The 27248-nt window shown below is 35.8% G+C and overlaps 1 protein-coding gene across 1 annotated transcript in view; it reads right to left on the bottom strand.

Moving 5' to 3' along the window:
• Positions 1 to 27248, bottom strand: part of GPR158 (G protein-coupled receptor 158) — a 420275-nt gene that overhangs the window by 113164 nt on the left and 279863 nt on the right. The window contains exon 5 of the mRNA XM_042991251.1: positions 22305 to 22373. Coding sequence (XP_042847185.1) covers positions 22305 to 22373 — 69 coding nt within the window. The remainder of the gene's footprint in view (positions 1 to 22304; positions 22374 to 27248) is intronic.

The raw sequence follows: 27248 nt of genomic DNA, 5'->3' as shown, positions 1-27248 counted from the left end.
GCTAATATACTCAATGGTGAAAAACTGAAAAGTTTTCCTCTAAGATTAGGAACAAGACAAGGAAGCCCACTCCCACCACTTTTATTCAATACAATACTGGAAATCCTAGCCAGAGCAATTAGGCAATAAAAAGAAACAAAAGTCATCCAAATGGGAAAGGACAAAGTAAAACTGCCATAATTTGCAAATGACATGATTTACATTATACTAATAATAAACCCTCATAAAGAGAAACTAATAAAACAATACCATTTACAAGGACATCAAAAAGAATAAAATACCTAAAAATAAATTTAACCAAGGAGGTGAAAGACTTGTACACTGAAAACTATGACACTGATTAAATAAATTGAAGACACAAATAAATTCTGTGGTCACGGACTGGAAGAATTACTACTGTTAAAATGTCCATGTTACCTAAAGCAATCTACAGATTCAGTGCAATCTCTATCAAAATTCCAGTGGCATTTTTCATAGATGTATAGCAAATAATTCTAAAATTTGTTGGAATCACAAAAGACCCTGAATAGCCAAAGCAATCTTGAGAAAGAAGAACAAAGGTAGAAGTACTATGCTCCCTGATTTCAAACTATACTCCAAGGCTATGGTAATCAAAACAGTATGATACTGAAATAAAAACACACACAGATCAATGGAAAAGCAGAGAGCCCAGAAGTAAATCAGTACATATATGGTCAATTAATTATGACAAAGGAGGCAAGAGTATACAATAGGGAAAGAATAGTTTCTTCAATAAATGGTGTGGGAAAAACTAGACAGCTACATGCAAAATAGTGAAACTGAACCTCTATCTTACACCATATACAAAAATTAGTCAAATTTAGTCAAAATGGACTAAAAGGTTGAATATAAGACCAGAAACTATAAAACTCCTAGAAGAAAACATAGGTTGTAAGCTCCCTGACATTACTGTTGGCTATACTGTTTTTGGTTCTGGCTCCAAAGGCAACTGCAACAAAACTAAAACTAAATGACTGGATGACTTACATTATACTAATAAAGGTTTTCTTTTTTTGCATTACATTTACTTTATACTAAAAATACAGCAAACTAAAATGCTTTTTCACAGTGAAGGAAACCATTAACAATAAATAAAAAGGCAATCTTCTGAATGGGAGAAGATACTTGCTTATCATACATCTAAGAAGGGGGTAATTACCAAAGTATATAAAGAATTCATACAGGGGCGCCTGGGTGGTGCAGTCGGTTAAGCGTCCGACTTCAGCCAGGTCACGATCTCGCGGTCCGTGAGTTCGAGCCCCGCGTCGGGCTCTGGGCTGATGGCTCGGAGCCTGGAGCCTGTTTCCGATTCTGTGTCTCCCTCTCTCTCTGCCCCTCCCCCGTTCATGCTCTGTCTCTCTCTGTCCCAAAAATAAATAAAAAAACGTTGAAAAAAAAATTAAAAAAAAAAAGAATTCATACAACTCAATAATGAAAAGTTAAACAATTTGATTAAAAATGGGAAGAGGACTGGAATAGGCATTTTCCCAATGAAGATGGGCAATAGGCACTTGAAAAGATGCTCAACATCATGAATCATCAGATAAAGGCAAATCAAAACCACAATGAGATATCAAATCACACCTGTCCGAATGGCTATTATCAAACAGACAAGAAATAACGTTAGTTGGAGAGGTTGTGGAAACAAGGGTGGAAATGTAAATATAAAATTGGTGCAATCACTATGGAAAATAGTACTGAGGTTCCTCAAACAATTAAGAATAGAATTACCATACGATTTAGTGGTTGCATTTCTGAGTATTTATCGAAAATAGTGAAAGCATTGATTCAAAAAGATACATGCACCTCCCAATATTTATTGCAGTATTATTTACAGTAGCCAAGATATGGAAACAATCTATGTGTCCATGGATGGACGAATGGATAAAGATGTGGTATATAAATGCAATGTAATATTTCCCAGCTATAAAAAAGAATGAAATCTTGCCACTGGAGACAACATGGGTAGACCTAGAGGGCATTATGGTAAATGAAATAAGTCAGATAGAGAAAGATCAATATCTTATGATTACACTAACATTCAGAATCTAAAAAAATGAATTAATAAAGAAACAAACAAAAGAACAGACTCAAATATAGAGGACAGACTGGTGGCTGCCAGAGGAAAGATGGATTGGGGGATGGGTAAAACAGATAAAGGTTATTATTAAGAGGTACAAACTTCTGTTTGTATAGAGATGAAAAATACAGCATAGTCAATAATATTGTGAAAACATTATACGGTGACTAATGGTAACCACACTTACGATGAGCACCAAGTAATGTACAGAATTCTTGAATCAATATTTTGTACACCTGAAACTAATATAACATTGTATGTTAATTATACTTGAATAAAAAGAAGAAAAAGATCATTAAAAAAACCCTTTGTACCTTATTCAGTGCCCTATAATATCTAGGAATTCAATTTAAAATTGGCTTCTCAGAATATGTCTTCCTAATACTTAAAAACTATCATCACTCCAAACACTATAAAACTTATCACTGCCATCTGCCTAGTGATTGAGGAAAATTTAGAGTATAGAATATAAACGAAAATAGAGGCAAACGCTAAATATATATGATGACAACCAACAGTTGTGCATAATTGGTCCTAGCCCTAGCCAGATAAAATTTCCAGCCTTTTAAATGTGAAGCTTCCTTAAACAAATTTCTTTAGCAACTATTCCCATTTGACACATCTCTGACTTTAAAGAAATGTGGAGCATTTTGTTAAACATCAAAATTAGCAATTTGTAGCAATATTATCTCCCTTAAAATAAAAAGGCCTCATAGCAAAGGGAATAAAGCTTAGAGTAAAAACCATCGCTTCCCTACCCAGTTTTAGCACACTAAACTCAGTGTACCTACACTATGTAGTTTAAAATAACTTCCAAAGGTCTTTAAGTCATCAAAACTAGTGCACCCTAAAAGGAGTTGAGCTGTCACCAGAAAACCCCCTATAGGAAAACCCATCTTAGGTGAGTCCCTCTTTAGTAGTTATCTAATAACCCCATAGATTAAATAGGGACTTCCTTTCCTGTCTGAATCACATCTGTTACATAATTACTTTTTTCCCAAGCAAGTGAAAGAAACAAGAAGAGCTATATAAAGATTACAATTAATAATGATAGGCAGTTTTCCACTAAATGAAGTCTGCATTGTGAATTGCATAATCAGTACCTCAGTAACCTTAGTTCTCTCCTCAAAAGTCATTGCTAGAGTCAGACACAGGATTTCTTTTATATGCATATATATTATCTTTATAAAAGATATATTTTTTTATCTTTTATAAAGATAATATATATGCATTGAAGAAATACAGAACATGCAAACCAGCATTTGGAAGAAAATAAAAATCACATGCATGGCAGAGATGAGATCTCATAACACAAAGAATTCCCTTCTCTCAGTTTTTTCAGTTAAGCACATGGCCCCTTATGTTAAACAAACGAACAAACAAACAGACAAGCAAACAATTTCTTTTGAAGCAAAGGGTGACCACATAATGAAATTCTGACAAATGGGGCTAAATGAAAGAGAAGTATAGTATTCCCTCCCCCTTCACACTTTCTTCCCACATCCTAGCTTCCTTAGATGAAGATGAAATGGTTAGAAGGGAAAGAGGGAATGGGTCACCCAGGATCCCTATAGCTGTGAAATAGTTTTGGACTACTCACGGCCATACTTCTTTTTATGGGAGAAAGACAGTTCAGCATTTTAAAGCTTCTGTTCTTATGTTCCTTGGAAATTTCAGCTAATCCTGACCCCAACACCTGTATCTAATCCTAATACCACCATACTGCTTGTTATCTACCTTCTGAGTTTTTAAATAGTCACAATTATGCACTATCCCTTTAAATTTTTATTTTTAGTTAAGTCAGTTTACTTGTTTATTTTACATGGGAACTCATGGAGCATATGGGAGACTTCCTTCATTTAAATACAGTGTTATTTTTTTGAATTGGAGTTTTAAGTAGGTGTCAAAACAAGGATGCTTTTCCTTTTGTCGGAATTTTCAACGTTAGGGGCAGCAAAATCAAATACCATATGGAAAGCCGGGCAGTAAACGTACTCTGGATGAATAAAGCAGGTCGGGTGGGACTATGAAAAACGAGAATACATAGGGCACATCTCTAACTAGGGTAGCTACTATGCAAGTCCAGCAGATGGCTGGCATTGAGGGAATGAGGGACCTGTATTTATAATCAGAAAAAAAATGGTCTTTTAACATAAACTTTGCTAATTTTTAATGTATGTAAGTAATTATAGAAAAATTGATTAATCCCTATGTAGGAGAGTAAAGTTATCTGAAAGACAAATTCATCAAATTCATGGCATAGGTACTGTAAAACATTTTTTTTTGTCTTATAGGCTGATGATATTTAAAATCCAGTTGGATATTAGAGTGTCTCAAAGATTTTTAGCAGCTCTGGCTGGATTGGGGTTGCCTGACTGGTGTGCTGAATGAGAATTTTTGATGATTGGTGTGATAGGCAGAATAACAGCATCCAAAGATATCCATATCTTAATCCCAGGATCCTAAGAGTACATTATGTTTTGGTCTCCATTTATTTATTTATTTATTTATTTATTTATTTATTTATTTATTATTTTTTCAATATATGGAATTTATTGTCAAATTGGTTTCCATACAACACCCAGTGCTCATCCCAAAAGGTGCCCTCCTCAATACCCATCACCCACCCTCCCCTCCCTCCCACCCCCCATCAACCCTCAGTTTGTTCTCAGTTTTTAACAGTCTCTTATGCTTTGGCTCTCTCCCACTCTAACCTCTTTTTTTTTTTTTTTTTCTTCCCCTCCCCTATGGGTTTCTGTTAAGTTTCTCAGGATCCACATAAGAGTGAAAACATATGGTATCTGTCTTTCTCTGTATGGCTTATTTCACTTAGCATCACACTCTCCAGTTGTTTTGGTCTCCATTTAAAAGAGCATAGGGGTGCCTGGGTGGCTCAGTTGGTTGAGCATCCAACTCTTGATTTCGGTTGAGCTCATGATCCCAACCCACGTTGGGCTCCATGCTGAGCATGAAGCTTAAGACTCTCTCTCTCTCTCCCTCTGCACCTCTCCTCCACTTGTGCTTGCTCTCACTCACTCTCTCCCTCTCTCTCTCCCTCTTTCTCCCCCTTTCTCTAAATTAAAAAATAGAAAAAAATTTTTTAAAGGGAGTACAAGAAAGGATTGCTAAAATACCAGAAGGGACTAAGTGCCTAACATGAAACATAAGTGCACACAATTCACTTTATTTGCTATATGAATTCTCTCCCTTTTTGAGGGTGTAGACAGAAAATTCCCATTTATCTGATAATGAGATCAGCTGGAAAACTCCAAAAATAACTATTCATTTCACTTTCCTGGTAATTAATATTTACTGTATTTTACCAAACACTTTGTCTATGACAGATTGACACAATGCAAAACTAACAAATGAGTTAAAAACATTCACTCATTCACCACACATAGTTTGAAATGCATTGCTACAGGCCAACGGTTTTCAGAGTGTGGTTCAATGACCATGGACCAGGGGTTACCAGCATCCCTTCGGAACTTATTTGAAATGCAAATTTTCTGACTGTAACCTAGATTACTGAATCAGTGGGGCTCAGCAATCTGGGGTTTAACAAGTCCTTGATGATTCTGATGCTTGTAAAGTCAGAGAACTCCTACTTTAGGATATGCTACTTTGTTAACTAATACTTACACATCTCATAATTGCATCAGGCACTATTGTAAGCATTTGCATGCATAAAATCATCCAATGGTAAGTTTATAATCCCCATTTTACAGATAGGGCAATGGAGGTCCAGAGAGCTTAAATGACTAAGGTCACACAGCTAATAAGTGTCAGTTACAGTGGCTCCACAGTCCATGCTCTTCACCACTATACTATAAAGCCTAATATTGATCAGATAAGTATACAAGAGATAAGGTGTTTACCAGCTAGTATATTAAATTTATCAGGAAACAATTGCTATAACTTAATTTAAGTTATAGCAATTAAAGTTAAGTAACAACGCTAATTTTGTTAGCATGTCAACCACGAAGACAGGGTTCTATAACAGGGTTTTATCAGAGCTTTTTATATCATAATACCAGGTAGCAACCTTTTTATTATGCAGATGCTCTGCATTGTTGGCATATCTAATGCCTTGTTTATAGGAAACTAGAAAAATATTCATTGGATTCTTACTATATGCCAGACATTATGTTACACATTAGAGAAGGCAAAGATGTATAAGATATAAGGAAACACATACAAAGTACTTCAGACATTGATATGGAGAATCACAAAATAAATGTCAGCTCTCATATCATTATCTTGTTGTTTACAATGGAGAGGGAAACACAGGAACTCAACTATAAAACCAAACATAATACAGCGATACTGCAGTAGAGAAATGATGGTGTAATACTTATTCTGTAGTACTTTTTCCCTAAATTCATTAACAGTGTTAATGAGAGAGATAATCTCCTTCTTCTGTCCCTTTCTCTTAATTTTTTTTTTTTACTTGAGAGAGAGAGAGAGAGAGAGAGAAGGAGAGAGGGGCAAATGGAGAGAGAATCTTAAGCAGGTCCCAAGCTCAGCACGGAGCCCCATGTGGGGCTCGATCCCATGGCCCTGGGATCATGACCTGGGTTGAAATCAAGAGTTGGACGCACAACTGACTGAACTACCCAAGCACCCCTTTCTCTTTTTGCACCTCCTCCCTGAAGTCCAGGACTCTGAAGGCAGGACTTCATTTCTCAATGTTTTCAGAACATCACCATATGACTTTTTTTCAGGACGGAAGCATGGCTTCATTTCTTTCAAATGCAAAGGGGCAGAAATAAAATATATTTTTCTAAGGAAAAACTGAGAAGACACTGAAAGCGAAAAGTGAGACTTCCTTGAAGCCAAGATTCCCAAGGTGAAAAAAAATGCCATTTAAACATTACCTGAAAATTGTACAATTTGCCAACATTGAGCATTCAACTTTGACTTTCAACATTCTATTTAAACAGAGTAGGACAAGAAGGTGAAATAAAAGGGCAAAATGTTGACCAAGTGAAGGAAAAATAATTCCAGTACTACTCAGTATTGTCAACAGTTGCCAACAAGTCTAGGTTATTAGGTGTGTAATCCATTTTTATAGCTTAAATTGTTTAATTAAAATTCTGTTTGAGCTTATATCACAGATCAATTCACTGTTAGTCCTGAAGATCTGTACTGTCTGTCCAGAGTAGGTAATTATCAAATCTTTCATTTGCTTTATGATGGCAGAAATAGCCCAAGTGACTGTATGACTGGTACGGTGACAGTGTCTGAAGAATACACAGACACAAGCGTGCCTGAATCTGGACTGACTAGGACTTGAAGGATAGTAATCATCATCTTAGTCACTATTCTATTAGAGACAGTCATTTGGCCATAGAACGCACAATTGTTCAGAGGAGATACATGATCCAGACCACTGTATACTGTGGAATAGTTATCCCCAAATCTGAAAAAGCACTGTCAATTATTAGAAAGTTGCAGTTTATTCATAAGGGCTCCCAACCAACTGCACTGAGATACTGTCTGAATCTAGTGCGAAGTCCTGAACAACAGGAAAATGAGAGAAACAGCCAAAATTTACACATTCTCAGAGAGGACCCAAGTTCTAATTTTTGCCCTGACCCCAGGCTTTCATTTGGTATTTATAAAGAGAAGTCTTAGTACCTCCTTTTTTTTTTTTTTACCAACACAATGAGTGAACTAGATGTGTTCTGATCTAAGTTCAAACTCTCCACTTATTGGATACCGTATTTAAGGACTATTTAAGGGCTTCCTTTATGACAATATTCACTTCTCTCCTGCACCATCATTTTCCATCTCTATGGGATCATTCCATAGCTCTGCAAGAATGTAATTTAGCTCATTTAAGAAAAAAAGTCTCTTGACCTACAACTTCCTTCAGTACTCCAATTCTCTACTCTTTACTGTAAAACTTGTAGAAAGAGGGTTTTACTTGCGGTCTCCATTTAATCTTCTCCATTTATCACTCACCTCTGTTCTGAAACAGGTCTGGTCAGTACCACCTCAACATTCCAAATTCAGGAGCCAATTCTTGTTCCTCATTTTAGAAGACTAATCAGCAGCATCCAAAGGAATTAATCACTCTTTTCTCTTTCTTTCTTTAAACATAATGTGTATATTCAATTGATCCTACTCGTACCTCCCTGCTAGGTTATTCCCAGTCTCCTTTACTGGATCCTCTTCATCTTCTGCACCTCCAACCATCACAGCATATCCATCCATCTATCTCTCTCTCTACCTACCTACCTACCTACCTACCTACCTACCTACGTATAATCTATCTCTCGTGATTTTATATAGGGAGAGAATAGATGACCATACCCATTTATCCACCACTCTGTTTAAGAAAGAGAATATTACTATTCACTACAATGTTATTACATTGAGCAAGATAGAGCAGATCTCAAAGCCTTCATACGAGATGTTCACTGTGACTCCGTAAGTAGGGGCATATGCCATATGTGCTTAACCTCTTCTTTTTTTAGAGCATCTTTTATGTCAGAGCATCTGATGAAATGCTGTGCTTTATACTGGAAGGCGAAATGTGCAACTGCTTTGAAAGAATCCATATAATCAGCAAAGCCTCTCCTACCCTCTTCACAATAAACAACAGCACTTGTATGCAGGCTGTGTTAGGTCACATCTGGACCCAGTGGCATGACTGACATGTGAAATGGACAAGAATCAAGATCAGGACAAGTGTTTTTTCCCACATTTCTGTAAGTATGATGAAAAGTGGACACTTTCATATAGAAATTAAAGTGTGAAGAATGAAGAAAGTCAAAGTTAAGTTTAAAGTAAGTTTTGGATGAAAATGTCATCTGAACATGTCTATGTTTCAGTTAGTCATATTTATATTATTGCTGAAGCCTAGAGATGGCATTCAAAATAAATTTCATTTTGGAATACTCATGGAGAGACAAATAATGGAAATTTATACACATTTAATCATAAATTGCATTTCCTTTAAATAATTTATATTAATATAATTATAATAATGATTAATAATTAATTCATTTTAGGTAAATGTATTACTGAAATAAATATATAAATTGACATATTTTCTGATACGTTTTAGGAAAGCAATCTGTTCTTTATCCCAGAAGTTCACACTGACCTTTCTAATTGAAGCTATGGGTCCAAATGATTTCTTCAATCACACTTGTATCAGCCTGAGACTGCTCTGAGGTTAGGTTTTTGTTCATATGATTCTATGTAAGTGTTATGTCTTGATATTTTTTCCTGTTTTGCTATTTTAAGTAATAATTCTGCTTTATTGAATTGTGACTCTTCAGTGACACTTTGTAGTCCCTGACATTTAAGGTATGATTTGCCATGTCAAAGCGTCATCTCCTTGTCATTTTTAAAAAAAATACTTGCTACTTTTTTAAATGGTGTTTCTAAGTCTTCCACAACTGTTTCCTATAATAGCTTTGAAGGGAAAACTATTTTTTAAGACACATTGCTAATGTCATGTCTAGCAACTATTTTTCTGTTTGTAACTATTTTCTGAATTATCTATTAAACATCTTTAAGTGTATTTTTGCCTTCTTATGTCAAATTATTCATGCATAAGGCTACAGAGATAAACTTAGACATCACACTATTGGTAGTTTGTTAATATGAGAATGTTTTCCAGAGACTATTAAAGTTATCTTAAATCACAGGTTCACATTTAATATCTAACCCTACAGTATACATTTGTTGGCTTTTTTATTAACTGAAAATAAACTACCAAATTTCAGAAATAGTTAATTACATATGTGTCTTGGGCCCGCACAGGAAAATTTAAGATACATTTTTATAATCAGAGGAGAAATAATAACCATTGATAAAGAGACAAAATGAGTTTCGCTGTGTTTTTTCCCATGGGCAAAGACATTATCCCAAAAATTCTAGCAAGGGAGTTAGAAATAAACTGATACTTTACCCTTTTTTATAATTTTTTCCTTACTAGAGAGCTATAACATGCTAGCTAGGACATTGATGCAGAGGTACAATTTCTTATCTTTTGACTCAACCCATCTGACTGTCAAAATCTCTATCATTGCCAGAGCAAGTATCTCCTTATTTGTTGCTATTAAGGCATTTTCAGGATAATTTATTATGTGCTTAGTCTACTGCCAGACTGTGACATTTCTGCCTCCACATCACCGCTGAATCTGTTTCCATTTGGTTCCATTAGAGATTCTCTGCAATTGTGGTGGTTTATTCTCACTTTAATGTCCTAATTTTTGAGTTAACCTCTCCCTGTTTATTATAAAATAACGAGTTCTTTAACTTCCTTTCAATGAAGGCTTGACATTTGAGCAAAGATTTAAAGAAGATGGGGAGTTACCCAGGGGTATATGTGGGTTAAGTTAACTTAAGCAGTTAAGACTGCTCCAGGAAGAAGAAACAGCCAATGTCAAGGCTGTGAGGGTAGGTGCATGCCAGACCTACTCAAGGAAGAACATCAAAACCAGTGCTGTCGCAGCAGAGTGAGAGAGGCAGAGAGGAGGGGAGTATGACGTCAAAGAGAGTGGGGCCAGGTCACGTAAGACTTTGTAGGCTAGGATTAAAGCCTCTATTATTGGTCTAGATTCCTCCTTACCTCTCTCTAGGGAACTCAGAGATAGACAGAGATATACAGGCACACAGTTATATAGGTGTATGTGCATGTGTGTCAGTTGCTTTAGTTAGAATTATGTTGAAACTCAACGATTTTCAATGTGCGATAAAGGAAGTAGATGCAGCAGACACGGTCCTACTCTTCAAAGGCTTACAATTTAAAAGTATAATTATAACAGATCTATTCACTGAAGAATGAATATTTGGCATAGGAGGGCCAAAAGGGAACTGGTGAATTTTCCTATAGAAACATAGTGTCTTCCCAGATTGGAGAGAGAGATTTGGAGATGTCATCTTTGTTGATGTACCTAAGTAGCACACTAGCCAAGGAAATTATCCAGAGCTAAAAAAGTGTGGTAAAAGAGGAACGCAAAGCCTCAGATTATAATATAACCTAAATTTGTGGCTTCATGTGATCTCAAAATAAAAGTAGCCTACTTCAATCTATTCCTTCTGTTGCTCTCCATTTAATTCTTCATAAAATAGCTACCTATAAAAACTGCTTTCTTCAAATATGAAAAGTAGCAAGTCAAAACCACAATGAGATACCATTTCATACCCATTAGTGTGGCTATTAAAAAGAAAAAAAAAACAGAAAGTAACAAGTGTTGGTAAGTACGTAGAGAAACTGGTCCTCATGAGTTGCTGGTAGGAATATAAACTGCAGCAGCTGCTTTAGAAAATTGCTTGGCAGTTTCTTAAGAGTTGAATTACCATATGATCCAGCAATTTCACTCCTAGGTATATACCCAAAACACTGAAAGATGGGCCTCAGATACTTACACGCCAATGTTCATAGTAGCATTATTTATAATAGTCAAAAGGTAGCAACAACCAATGTCTATCAACAGATAAATGGTAAATAAAATGTGGTATTATACATACAATGGAATATTATTCAGCTATAAAAAGGAATGAAATTCTGACTTATGCTACAACATGGATGAACCCTGAAAATATTTCATTAAGTGAAATAAGCCAGGCATAAAAGGACAAATTTAACTTGGGATGATGAAAAAGTTCTGGAAATAGTGGTAACAACTGCAAAACACTGTGAATGTACTTAATGCCACTTAATTGTACATTAAAAAATGAACAAATCAGGAGACTATAGATGCTGGAGAGGATGTGGAGAAATGGGAACCCTCTTGCACTGTTGGTGGGAATGCAAATTGGTGCAGCCGCTCTGGAAAGCAGTGTGGAGGTTCCTCAGAAAATTAAAAACAGACCTACCCTATGACCCAGCAATAGCACTGCTAGGAATTTACCCAAGGGATAAAGGAGTACTGATGCATAGGGGCACTTGTACCCCAATGTTTAGAGCAGCACTCTCAACAATAGCCAAATTATGGAAAGAGCCTAAATGTCCATCAACTGATGAATGGATAAAGAAATTGTGGTTTATATACACAATGGAGTACTACATGGCAATGAGAAAGAACGAAATATGGCCCTTTGTAGCAACGTGGATGGAACTGGAGAGTGTGATGCTAAGTGAAATAAGCCATACAGAGAAAGACAGATACCATATGGTTTCACTCTTATGTGGATCCTGAGAAACTTAACAGAAACCCATGGGGGAGGGGAAGGAAAAAAAAAAAAAAGAGGTTAGAGTGGGAGAGAGCCAAAGCATAAGAGACTATTAAAAACTGAGAACAAACTGAGGATTGATGGGGGGTGGGAGGGAGGGGAGGGTGGGTGATGGATATTGAGGAGGGCACCTTTTGGGATGAGCACTGGGTGTTGTATGGAAACCAATTTGACAATAAATTTCATATATTGAAAAAAAATGATTAAAATGGTAAGTTTATATTTATGTATATTTTACCACAATAAAAAAGAAGTACCACACGCGCACACACACACAAAATCAGAAAGGAACCAGCACATACATACTCTTTGTTTAAATAACGGAGAAAAAGGCATATGAAGAATGGACAACAAAAGTGACGTTACCCAAGAATATTGGCACAAGTTCAAATTAATTCTCACAGCTTCAGAGAAATTCCAAAAAATATGTTCCTTCTGATAAAGAATCTTAAAGAAAAAGACAATAGAATCAAAGTAGAGATAAGAAAAACAGAGAAAGCAATACAATTGCTCCAAGAAAGCTGGAGAAGAAGTGAGAAAGTGAAAATGAAAATAACAGTGGAGAGGTTAAAAGAATATTAGAATCCACTCAAGCAGAATAAACACACCTGAGAATAGCATAAAGGTCACAGAATAAAGGCTTGATGGAAATACACAAAGCAGGGGCGTTTGAGGGTGGCTCGGTTGGTTAAGTGTCAGACTTCAGCTCAGGTCATGCTCTCAGGGTTCGTGGGTTCGAGCCCTGTGTCAGTCTCTGTGCTGACAGCTCGAAGCCTAGAACCTGCTTTAGATTCTGCCTCTGCCTCTGTCTCTCTGTCTCTCTCTCTCTGCCCCTCCCCTGATCATGCTCTGTCTGTCTCTCTCTCTCTCAGAATTAAATGGACATAAAAAAAAAACAAACACACAGGGCAAAATAGAAAGAGCAAAGATATACAGGTGACTAGAAACATTTATAGATACCAAAGGAAAAGAAAATCCAACGTATACATAATTCCTGTTCCTGAAGAAGGAACAAGTTAAATGTATATATATTTAAATTCCAGGAATAGAAGAGGTCTTACATCTATATATTGAAAAGAAACACTATGATCCAAGAAACAAAAAATAACACAGAATGATAAATTTCAAGGCAATTTCTAGTTTATTTAATTGCAAAACTGAAGAATGACTTATTGGCATGTAGGCAGAAATATTAAGTCATCCACAGGAGGGAGAAATCAGGCTATTTCAAGAGCTGTAAATATTCAGATGATGGATGTAAAGTTCTGAGCGATACAAAGTGTGTCTTGAAATTTTTATACTCAAGCAAGTTATTCTTCATGTATAAGGACACTAGGTAGAGATTCTCAAGCATATAAAAATTCAAGAACTATAGAGCTTTTCCTTCATGAAAAACCTATTAATGAAAACCAAGGGACAAATTAAAATAAAGAACTGAGTAATGAAAAGCCAGGTTACAAACATTAGTGGAAAATATTAAATCTATTTAATAAAGACCTAAGACCAAACAAGTATGTGGATAATAGTTTTAAAACTGCATATTATATGCATGTTATAAATGCTAACAATTCAAAGATTATTAACTAACAAAAATCAAAAAGTGGAAGGAAGAGGCAAAAGGAACTGTATTTAAATTTGATTTCTTAGCTGTCCCAGCTTAAGTCAAGTGATACTATTTAAAGTTGAAACATATAGATAAGTGAAAAAGAATTAACCCAACTTTTAAAACATTTTGTAGTCTTTTTTAACTTTAGAAACCTATTAGGACTAATAATGTTTGCTGTGAAGATTCATTTATCTAAAGCCCAGTAATATCTTTAGTTTCACTTCAGTTTTTGGGTTAAAACAATAAAGATTACAACTAAGTTTCTATTAAAAATGTCATATATGTGTATCCTGATTTCCACCATTCACCCATTTTCTATTTCGATGTATAAATGTGTACACACAGATGTCTTAAATGATCAAATGTACATTGTGATTATTTCTGAATGGTAATGAACTTTGGTTGTGTTTGGTTGTGACTTTTTCTTTGTGTTTAGTTTGCAAACAATGGTAGTATATTTCACGAAAACAACAGAGTATTTTTTAAGAAGAATACAGTCTAATTGGTATTTATTTTAGCAAAAATTTAAACACTGTTGCTTTTTCACTGACAAACTAAAGCCAGGGGTCCAATTCTAAATGATTTAAGGCTCTCAGTTTATTAAAACTCTTTCAGCTAAAGGAAGATTATTAATTACCGACTGTTGTTAAGTAGATGACCACACCTACCAACTATCAGTCTTCTCTCTGGTAGGCTGAGGGAAGTGTACAGGAACAAGTGGATAAATGGAACCACACAGAATTCCAAGACATTTATAACCATGTCTTCGATTCCTCTAACCTATCCTATAAAAGAAAACAAAATGGGTGCCTGGGTGGCTCAGTCGGTTAAGTGTTGGACTCTTGATCTCTGCTCAGGTCATGATCTCATAGGTTCGTAAGTTCGAGCCCCACAGTGAGTTCTGTGCTGTCAGTGCAAAGCATGCTTGGGATTCTCTCTCTCCCTCTCTCTGCCCCTCCCCAGCTCCCTCTGTCTCTCTCAAAATAAATAAATAAACTTAAGAAAAAGAGAGAACAAAGTGTCTTAGTGTCAAACTCTTCCAGCTCCCTTGAAGGAGGTGGTCTAGTTTTTGTCTTTTAATATCCACATTTTTAACCAATATTCCTGGAATTTACTAGTAGTTTGGGATTAAGAATCTTCTATTCCCCGAAGAAGTGGCTCAGTTAGTTAAGTGTCAGACTCTTGATTTCAGCTCAGGTCTGTGCACACACACTCTCTCTCTCTCTCAAGATAAATAAATAAATAAATAAAAAAGAGTCTTCTATTCCCATACTCTTCAAGCTACCTTGGCATGAAACAACTATCCCCATACTACTGTTTTCTTGATAGTACTGCTATGCTCATGAATATTTAACTTTCTTTCCAATTTACTTTTTCCCTTTTGCTCTGGTATCCATCCAAATGGATCTAAATGACAGCAAGTAAGATGCAGCCTACATAAGCTTAAAAAACTGTGTTTTAAAGATGGAATTTTTGAGCTGAGGAGAAATCTCCTTACAAAAGCCTCTAGATAACTGAGGGTTGAGAAACACTGGCCTAGCTGTAAAATTGGGAACTTGGTACCCTATGTTTGTCACAATGGAACTGAATCTGTCTCAGTACTGAATTGCGAACATTTCTCCCTAAAAACAACCAGGGCTCCTTGGTGAAAAGGCTGATTCCAGGGCTGGGCTAGGGAAAGTACTTTCTGTTGCACTATAATGGAGGAAAGGGCTCAGAATAATTAGGTAATATGGAAAGAATGCAGGAGCCAGCTTCAAGGGGCTCTCACTGGCCTTATTTAGGTTAATTTGAGCTTTAAAATAAATAATAACGGAAATAATAATAATACTAACAACAACAATATGCTCAGCTGCTCTAGCTATATGTTCTCATGATCACATTCTCACTCTCCCTTCCTGATTTCAACTGTCTCTCCTTTATTTCCCTCCTTTGAAGCTCTATGCTCAGAGCAATACTGTCTTGTTTTCCCTCTGCTTTTGAATGTTGTGTGTACTTTATACTAGAAGGAAAACAAAATCTGAGTTTTAGTTTTAGTCTTTGGGGTGATCAATTAAAAAAGCAATCTTTGAACCCTCTTAGGTTCTGTGCCACTGAAACCAAACTGACATGGTCTATAGGGTTATTTACCAGGTTAAATATAAAGTAGCCATTTTTGTAAGTCAAATGTCTCAGAATCAGAAAGTTCATATGGTTCAATAACATGGTCCATCCAAGCTCACAGGAGTTTTACATGGGTTCTTACAGCCAGAACTTAAGCTATTTTAAATTGGTTCCCTGTTTTATCTTCTTGCCTTTTATTTCCTTGGAGACCTAATATGGAAAGGTGACTGATCAGAAGGTAGAACATGGGTGTCCTTGATTACCTGGTCTAATGTGATCTCAACCACATATTCACACCCGCTACCACAGGTAGCGTCACAGAGTGAAAGGAGTCAGGAGACTAGATTCTATTCTGGGCTCTCTCACTACTTAGTTGGATAAGTTATAGTTTCTCTCAGCCTGTCCTTTCATTTGCAAAATATAGGTTGAATAAAGACTAAGTTGTATCTGATATTTCTTCCTTTCCTAATATTTCTTAGCTCTTTATCATAGGGCCTGGGGTGGGGTAGGGAAACAACGTGAAAATTAGTATTTATTTATACAAGTATGAGTGTTCTTTATAAAAAGGCACATCAGCCAACCAAATAGCTATTCAAGGTTACCAGAAAAAATTCACCTTATTAGCTGAAACTGTTGGTTGACTCAAGTCAAAAATGAACTTCTAGACTCCATATCACTTATTATGTTTTACCAATTGGTAAAATGTCATTTTTATGTAATTTAATAGGTTAAATATACTTTAGTTGATTTTTAAAAGTTCTTTTTTTTTTCTTTCCTCTAGAAATTGTATTGGGGTTTTTAGGTGATTATGAAGACTAATCATTTGTTCACAAATATATGGACTTCAAATCATGAGTCTCTTTTGAGAATCTGTAAGAAAATGTTTTAAATGCTTTCGCTCTCTGCTATCCAATTATAACAGTGCTAAATTTAGTCAGATTTTGGTTTGTCCTCATCTGCACAGTGATGATAATCTCTAATTTGGACTTCCCAATATAAGCATTGTTATGAAATCGTCTGTAGTCTAAGATTGCTTAGAAAAGGCAAAAATAACCTTAATTCTTGCAAATCTGAACAACAATATGCAGCATAAAAAGAAGAAAAGGCTCATTGCATAACAACTCGGCAGAGCAGTGAACACCCAAAGCCTCCTTCCATGGAGTTACCCATTGCTGAAAACAACTCTCCTTTATTCAAGCACACTTAAAAAAAAAAGAACAATAAACTATAACTCCCTTCAAAACTTTCACGAGCAATTCTGGTAGAGACCACACCAGGAACAGAGAAAGTAGGTAAGATATTTAACAAATAGGAAAAGTATAGGTCATATTTATATCATCAAATGATTAGACCTTTGGGCTATACTAGATTTACTGAATCAAAAAGTCTAGCCAGAAGTTATAAACTTCATTTCTGTAAAACCCAGAGAAGTCAATGAGCCCTGGCCCAATAAGCAAGTTACTTCTCTTGTCAAGAATGATTTATGCATGTGCATCCATGCACATATACACACCCCATGTAGGAAAATAAAAACCAAAACACCTTTACTATCAATTTCCGATACATCATCTCTCCAATTGTTTCACCTAAAACAAAATTACTTTCCTTTCTAGACTCAATCAATAGTATATTTTAATCTCCTTTTTTTCCCTGTGTCTTATGTTCTATCCAAACGTTCATTAAGTAACTTGACCCATTCTGTCTTCAGAGCATGAACACTAACTTATTTGAAACCAAGGCACACAGTATAAACTTGGGAACTATACATTAATATCTCCCAATGTAAACTGGGGAGCTTACAGAAAAATACATGTTATAGAAGATGAAATAGATAGCTAATTAAGCACGAAGTCAATACGATGAGGTATTGTAATGTTTCTGTTGGACACTATTTGTTTGGTAAGTCTTCTTTTCTGTTATTCTGTCCCAGGCATATTAAAATTATCAAGCAGAAATGCTATCATTATATTCCCTTGTTAAAAATGTTTATTTTTGAGAGAGAGAGAGAGAGAGGTCATGTGTGCAAGCAGGGGAGGGACAGTGAGAGAGAGGGACAGAGGATCCAAAATGGCTCCGCATTGAGAGCAGAGAGCCTGAGGTGGGCCTCGAACTCAGGAACTGTGAGACATGACCTGAGCTGAAGTCTGATGATGCTCAACCAACTGAGCCACCCAGGCACCCCTATATTTCCTTATAAATGTCCATTCTTCTCCCTTCTTTTTCTCTGTATCTGATAATCATCAATAGGTATGGGTCCATCAGATGTCTTTCAAAATTGTATCCCAGTCAATGAAAGGGTCTTTAATAACTCCTTTGAACATTTATTAGCCTAAAATTTACTATTCTTTCAAATGTCCTTGCTTAATAAGGTACTTCATTCATTGAAGAGGCTTTAAAATTCCTTTATAGATTTCAGGCCTATGCTCAGTAATACAACCACTTCATTTGAATAAATATGAACCTTATAAATAAAAATAAAGCCAAATTGTGCTAACATCTCAAAATAACATTAAAGAATGCTTTTGGTTTTTGGTTTTTGTTTTTGAGAGAGCGAGCGAGCACGCACACATGTGTGAGTGACTGGGAGGAGGGGCAGAGGGAGAAGGAGAGAGAGAGTCTTAAGCAGGCTCCTGAGCACAAAGCCCAACATGGGGCACAATCCCGTGACCCTGAGATCATGACCTCAGCTGAAATCAAGGATTGGATGCTTAAGTGACTGAGCCACCCAGGTATCCCTAAAAAGTTTTTTAACTGACTGTTAGCACTAAAGTAATATTAATAAGGATTATCATTCTTAGTCCTCCACAATCAAGCAGATTCTATTTGGAAGTTACTTCAGTAGGATAATAGCCACTAGTTTAGGGTACAGTTCTAAATCCATCCAAGTATAATCTTTTTCATTCATTCATTGCATATATACTGTGCTTCAGATATGGTGACAGGTTCTGGGCTGTGAGGAAAATAAATGGAGCATCTCCTTGTTCTCAAAGAACTAGAGTTTGCACAGGAAAATGACATTATTCGATTAATTGCACTTGTGAATGTACACTTACAAACTGAAACGGGGGTTGTCAAGAAAGACAGTGGGATTTCATGAGAAATTATTGTAAGGAATTTGACTCCGATTGGGGGGCCAAGAAAAGCTTTCCTAAAAAAAGTAAGAAGCAGAAATCTGAAGAATGACTAGTTGTTAATTAGGCAGAAGAAGTGGTGAGATGGAGGTAGGGGAAGGAAGAGAGGACTCTTCAAAATTGAAGGAAAAACATCCTAGGACAAGAGGCATATTAGTTTCTTATTGCTGCTATAACATATTACCACAAACTCAGTGGCTTAAAACAATACAGATTTGGGGCATCTGGGTGGCTCCGTCGCTTAAGTGGCTGACTTTCGCTCCGGTCATGATCTTGCAGTTTGTGAATTTAAGCCCAATATCACACATCCGGCTCTCTTCTCTTCTCTGGATCCTGCTTCAGATCCTCTGTCTCCCACTCTCTGTCCCTCGCTGCTCACTCTATCTTTTTCTCTCTCTCAAAAATAAACAAACATTTAAACTCCCCCCTGCCAAAGCACTACAGATTCATTATCTTACAGGTCTGGAGGCCAGAAGTCCAAAATGGATCTTACAGGGATAAAATCAAGGTATTCTTCAAGAGGCTCTAGGGAAGGATCTATTTCCTTGCCTTTTCCAGCTTCTAGAGGCTGTCTGCATCCCTTGGCTTGTGGCTTCTTTTATCCATCTTCAAAGGCAGCAATAGCCAGTCCAATCATTTTTCATGATACCATCTTGGTTCTCTCTCTTCTGCTTCTCATTATCCTTGAGGACCCTTGGGCCCATCTAGATAATCCAGGATAATCTCCTTATCTTTATTTAGTCCTTTATTTAACCACATCTGCAAATTCCCATTTTCCACATAAAGTAACATATTTATAGGTTCAGGATGGTGACCATTTTGGGGTAGCTATTATTATACTTACCATGAGAGAGATTATGTATCATTTATAAACTGAAAGAAGGTCAGAGGAGCTGGGTGCAGAAAGTGAGAAGATAAATGGTATTGGATGAGGCTGAGGAGGTGGGCAAGCACCACACTATACACATCATAAACCGTATCAAGGGTTTTGGTCTTTATTGTAAGAACAGTGGGAAGCTAGCTATCAAAGTAGTGAAAAATTAGATGTTATATTTTAAAATATTCCTCTGGCTACTGGATAGAAAATGTATTTTAAAATAGCAGAGGTTTAGGAAAAAGATGATGGTGATTGCAGCTGCAGATATTCAGATAATTTTTATTCAGATTAGTGAAGTCATTTCAGCCTTTTAGTCCTAATTGGGTGATTCTATAACTTTGGTTAAACATCTTTCTGGTAGTTCTACAGGGAAGACAAAATGTTACCATGTACAACTTGCCATTTAGAGTCCCAGGCATGATAACGACTCTTTATATTATATCGCTTCTATTAATTACTGTGCATAACTCCATGCTAGTAAATCAGACAACTTCAGTAAAAGAGATGATTTCATGGAAGAATTAAAATGATTATACCCAAATAAATTCTATCTTAAGAGGAAATATAATTCAAGAAGTAGAAAACCTGAATAGATTAAGAACCCTTATAAACACTGAGTGAAGACAGAGGATAAAAAAAAAATGGGATAATGGAGCAGGCAATGTTATAATTTGTTGCCCATTCCAAGGATTTTGGCTTCTACTTTAAGTAAAATGGGGACTCACAGAGACCAGGGAGAGACTATAACAAAAATCTGGAAGAGACTGATAGTGGTTTAGACACCAGGATGGCAGCAGTGACCGAGACGGGGGAGTGGCTGGGTTCTTGGTATGTTTTGAAGGATTTCTGATGGATGTAAGAAAAATAAAGTTGTCAAGAATGACTCCAAACTTTTAGCCTGAGTAATGAGAGGGAGAGAGTTGTCATCAATGGAGATAGGGAGACTGCCTTTGGGGGTGAGAGAGATCAAGTATCTCAGTTCAGAGCATGATAGGGAATTCTGGTAGACCCTCAAATGTATTGCCGAGTAAGCAGTTGAATATGAGTTTGGAGCTCAGGGGAAGGTTTAAGCTAGAGATATAAACTTGAGAGTCATTGTATATCAATAGTATTTTTAAATGCTTTGAGGCTAGATGAGATCACCAAGGGAGCATGTAGACTATGAAAAGCTCTACAAGGACTGAACTCTGAGGCACTCAAGTATCAAGAGGTAGGAAAGAAGATTAAGAATTAGCAAATTAGGCTGAAATGGAGCAGTTAGTAAGGTAAGAGGAAAACCAAAAAGAACATGAGGCCATGGAAGCCCTACCTTTTCCTTCTCTAACTTCTACTGATCTTTCAGATCTCAGTCAAGTGATATTTTATTCCCTAGACCTGGGTAGTTGTCTCTTCCAAGTGTCTCCACAGCACCTTAGGTTTTTTTTCAATTATAATTGTCTATACTTACTCATCTCATTCTATACATTGTAAGCTTCCTGAGAGAAGAAATCAAATTTTTGTCACTCACAAAATATTCCCCGATTAGCATAGCACTTGACATGTAGTAACTGCTGAATACAAGTTGGTTGAACTGAATTAGTAAAATCGGTACTTACCTTCTGGTTACAGACAGGTTACTAGTGTGATAGGAAGAGTCTACTAGGATTACCTATGCCACCAATACCACACATACATTCATGTTGTTTATTTTTCTATGTAACCATTTAGAATTTTTCAGCATGAAGTTTTTGGTATGTCTCATGGTTTGATTCAAGTAGAGGGGGAAGAAGAAGAAAACCAATATTTATATGTTTATGGTAAGCATACATACCAATCATACCTTGACAAGTTAGCTCACTTAAGCAGTTAACCCCATACTCACAAATTTCAGAACAAAAGTATGATTAGCTCCACTTTACACTTTATTTATTATATAAATATAAAGATATGTGTACATAAACATATATATAAGAAAGTAACATTATATATGTGAACAGTTATATATATCATATATTATATATATGTGAATAGTTATATATATCATATATACATATATATGTATTTATATATATGTATGTGTGTATATAAACAAGTGTGCATATAAAGAATTATAAACTAGTAATATATGTGTTAACAGTTATATATATCATATATATCATATATATACATATGATATATATGATATATATGTATGCATACATGATATATGTAACTATTTACATATATAATACACTACTCATTTATATTTATATTACTGCCTGAGCAAAATAAAATAAATGGCTATTTTTAAAATACAATTATGTTACTTACCGGAAAATATAGAAGCAGAGACCCAAAAAGAATTGTTTCCAACAGAATAAGGCCCGATGCCCTGATGCTCTAAAAAAGAAAGAAAGAAAGAAAGAAAGAAAGAAAGAAAGAAAGAAAGAAAGAAAAAAGAAAAAGGCATTGTTAATTTACATTCCTAGCAATGGAAGAGCTTACCTATTGTGACAATGCCTCAACCAGTGAATGAAAAATGGCTAGTATTTCAGACAAGAGACCTTAACTGAAACATGCGAAAAGACTGACTATAAAGGTGGTGGTGGATTTAATGATATTTCCAGTGGCTTTATGGAATTTTGTCCCCTAAAATTTTAATCCATGAGCAAACTGAGCAGCTGAGAACACTAGAAGATGCTTTCAATCCAAGAAATACACAGACACAAAATATCTTGCTTGTATTTCTGAAACATCAATCACTAAATACAACGTGAAATATATAAAAAATTATACGTGGTGCAAACATAGTATCTTCACAGGAAAATAATTTGAAGTAGTAGCAACAGATTTTGCAACAACAAAAAGAAGCTGAAAACCCAAGCCACAAGAGTCCATTACATTAAAACAATGTCAGATAAATGACAGCCAGAAACAGGAAATTATAATATGTCTTCAAAACACTGCTGCTAGAACATTGTTAGACACAGAGGAATACTTTATGTAATCCCTCAAAGAACTCAAGGCTTTTATTAATCTAAGAATTTGCAATGGAGAAACAAGTTTAGACAGTGAACAGACTTGATTATTCAAGTGGCTTCTCACTATTGGTCTTTATTTTAGCTACCAGATGCTTTTAAGTGAAAAGAAAATTTCTATCAGCAAGCCTCTAAGTGGGTTTTGGCTGGTAGAATTTCTAAGATTGCAAATTACATAAATACCTAATTATGAGTACTATTTTTTAAACTTTACAAAAAGATGACACTAAGAGCGAGAGTCCAAAACATTATACAAGACTGCTTATAAAACAATCAATGCAATATTTTTTTTTAAAAAAAAAGGATAGGAAAAGAAGTTGCAAAGCTTAACGGAAAGGACAGATATTGGAGTTATCTTCATCTCAGTTTGAATTATGAAATAATCCCTGGGAGTTAGGCAACCTTGAACATCAATGTCTTCACCCGTAAAATGTGTATCCTAATCTTAACCTTATTAAATCTGAGTTTAATAAACTATGAAGTATACATAATGGCTACTATTATGCCTGATACTTAGTAAGTAGGTATGCACTCTTCAAAGTAAAAAACAGCACCAGGATGATTAATTTGAAATCCACAGAAAGAGATATAAGTAGCAGTCAATTTTTTTTTTCATGCTTGGGATCCAAATGGCCCCAGAAAAGCTAAAAGTGGGGGTCGAGAACCCAAGAGTTTGGTTTTTTTTTTTTTTAATTTTAGGGCCAGTAGTTTCTTAGCTATGTTACAACCATTATTACCACATAGCAGTGGTAGTGGTGCATATATTCTTACAGTAAATAACCTGTTTCCTTTTCATTTGGTAATGTTGAGCAATCTTCTTAGCCCTTCACTGCCTAGCTCCTGGCTGAGCAGAGGAGGCTATAATTTCAAATTATTAATTGGAACTCCAAAAAGTGGTTCCATAACCAAATGAAAGGCCTATTGAAAATGTGCTCTTTCAGCACTCTCAATAATAGCCAAATTATGGAAAGAGCCTAAATGTCCATCAACTGATGAATGGATAAAGAAATTGTGGCTTATATACACAATGGAATACTATGTGGCAATGAGAAAGAATGAAATATGGCCCTTTGTAGCAATGTGGACGGAACTGGAGTGTTATGCTAAGTGAAATAAGCCATACAGAGAAAGACAAATACCGTATGTTTTCACTCTTATGTGGATCCTGAGAAACTTAATAGGAACCCATGGGGGAAAGGAAGGAAAAAAAAAAAAAAAAAAGAGAGGTTAGAGTGAGCCAAAAGAGAGGTTAGAGTGATCCAAAAGAGAGGTTAGAGAGAGCCAAAGTATAAGAGACTCTTAAAAACTGAGAACAAACTGAGGGCTGATGGGGGGTGGGAGGGAGGGGAGGGTGGGTGATGGGTATTGAAGAGGGCATCTTTTGGGATGAGCACTGGGTGTTGTATGGAAACCAATTTGACAATAAATTTCATATATTTAAAAAAAGATAAAGATAAAAAAAGAAAATGTGCTCTTTCCTTCTTTCCTTCCTTTTTTTTTTCAGAGACAGAGAGACAGAGAGAGAGAGAGAGAGAGAGAGAGAGAGAGAGAGAGAGAGAGAGAATGTGTGCGCAGGGCAGGGGCAAAGGGAGAGCAAAATCCTAAGCAGGCCCCATACCCACCCTGGAGCCCGATGTGGGGCTTGATCTCAGGACCTTGAGATCATGACCTGGGCTGAAGTCTAGAGTTGGACAGCTTAACTGACTGAGCCCCCCAGGGACTCCATAATGTGTACTTTTCTCTTCAAAATATTCTTGGGCTGAGTTGGCTTCATGGCTTCACAGAATGAATAGGTAGCTAATAGGTGGGTCTTCAGGGACAAAAAAAGAAACCTCATGCTCCCTAAAAAATTTCCCCGTTGTCTTGGTACTGGAAGTTCTTCGATCTAGAACAAACCCTTTTATTTTATACCTGGTGCCAAGAATTAATATATTAGTGTTGTAAGTAATATGTTGACTTAAGTTCAAAGCAAAGAACAGAAATATTTTCTTAGAATCTAAGTGATAGGATGAGGAAGGAGAGAGGAGGATTGAAAAATGAAGACAGTGCAGTTACTCTGGAAAACAGTGTGGAGTTTCCTCAAAAAGTTAAAAGTAGAACTACCCTATGATCCAGCAATCACAGTACTAGGTATTTAACTAAATAATACAAAAATAAAATAAAACAAAACAAAAACACACTAATTCAAAGGGATACACGCACCTCAGTGTTTATAGCAGCATTATTTACAATAGCCAAATTATGGAAACAGCCTAAATGTCCATTGATTAATGAATGGATAAAGAAGATGTAATACACACACACACACACACACACACACACACACACACACACACACACACTGGAATACTACTCAGCCATTAAAAAGAGTGAAATCTTGCCGTTTACAACGACATGGATAGAACTAGAGAGTGTTTTGTAAGCAAAATAAGTCAGAGAAAGACAAACACCATATGATTTCACTCATATGTAGAATTTAATAAATAAAATTAAAAAAGGGAAAAAAGAGAAAGAGGCAAACCAAGAAACAAACTCTTAGCTATAGAGAACAAACTGGTGGTTATGGAAAGGAGGTGGGTGGGGGGATGGGTTAAATAGGTGATGGGGATTAAGGAGTGCACTTGTCATGAAGAACACTGGGTGATGTATGGAAGTGTTGAATCACTGTATCTTATACCTGAAACTAACATTACACCATATGTTAACTAACTAAAGTTAGTAGAAAAACTTAAAAGAAAAAAAAAGGAAAAATGAAGATGGACAAGAGAGATGATGAGCAGAATAACAGAGCCCAAAGAAAAATTTCAACTCCTTCACAGTTGTGCCCGAGATAGAAATGGTGGTATGAAACCCTTTCCACCAGAATTGCTAACTGCAAAACTCTTAGAAAACTTTATTGAAAGATGATCAACAATTACAATACACTATTTATATAAAACACTAACACACAAATCAATACCATATATTTTCCAGATATATTTAAATATACAAAATACAGATCTGGAGGATACATACCAAGCTGATAACGATGTTGTTTTTTTTTTTTTTCTGGAGAAGTGGATAGATTTGGGTATAGATCAACTTATTGAAAAACATTTTAATTTCTTCGCAGATTTAGTCATGCATTGCTGTGTAATATGAATTTTAATAATTTAATAAGTAAAATTAAAGAAAAGAAATCTAAAATGTGTCATTTCAAGTTATTAGAAAATTCCACCATTAGGCATCATAATATACCAAAGGGCCTAAATGAAGCCCTTCCTAACTAATATCTACTTAAAAAGATTTTATTCAGTACCAACTTCCTGCATAAAATTATCAAACAGTATTTTTATGATACTTACAGGTGAATATGAAGCTGGGGGAGTTATCATTGAGCCTAAGTCTCTCCTTTAGGATCTATAATGCCTAATGAATATAATTCCAGAGTTTACAAGAGAGGTGTACAGATTCCATTTCACTCTACTTCATCCCACCTGCCCCATTTCTTAAACTTTCTGAACTGACTTACGAAGGTTTGTAACAGATATCAAACTTATATACTAAAGAAAGGAGCTCATAGTATGATACCAATCTTATCGAATTACGTCAAAGTCAATTTCTAAATTTCATAATCCTTGGATGCAAAGTAGAGAGATGTAAAATGAACCACAATTGCAATCGCCACAAGATTTGCCCATGAGGTAGGCACCCAAAGGAAGCTAAGTCACTGGAAGTAATAAGGCGACAAGAATGCTGAAGTCTGAATTTTTTAAAAAACAATTAAAATGCTTTGTCATTATTTCCTTGATCCTACAAGGACTAACTACTTCATTTATATTTTTAAAACATTTTTAGCCACTGGGGAAATTAATGTATATCTTGCTAAAACAGTGCAGCTATTTTGAATTATGGCTGATTTCTTTAGCCTGGTAGTAATTAAAGTTTCTTTCTATTACAAAAGGAACCTCTGAGCAGGAAGGTATTTTTACATAGCTGTACCTCAGAAGGCAAAATGAAACTACAATAAAGCAACAGAATTAGATTCTGAAGAGAAAGAACTGGCATAAGTTTGGATGATAAACCAAGACTATAAATCTATATTATTTACCAAAAGAATTAGCTGTGATAGCAAGGAGAACGGACTTCTTCTATTTCTATAGAGAAATCCACAGACTGGGAGATTACAAATAAACACCTGATGAAATAGTTACACAATAATAAACTGGAAGCAAGATGTAAAAGTGGTCCTGAAAAG

This window comes from Panthera tigris, chromosome B4, assembly GCF_018350195.1.
Source record: "Panthera tigris isolate Pti1 chromosome B4, P.tigris_Pti1_mat1.1, whole genome shotgun sequence".
NCBI lineage: Eukaryota > Metazoa > Chordata > Mammalia > Carnivora > Felidae > Panthera > Panthera tigris.
This window is presented reverse-complemented; position numbering and strand designations above follow the sequence as displayed.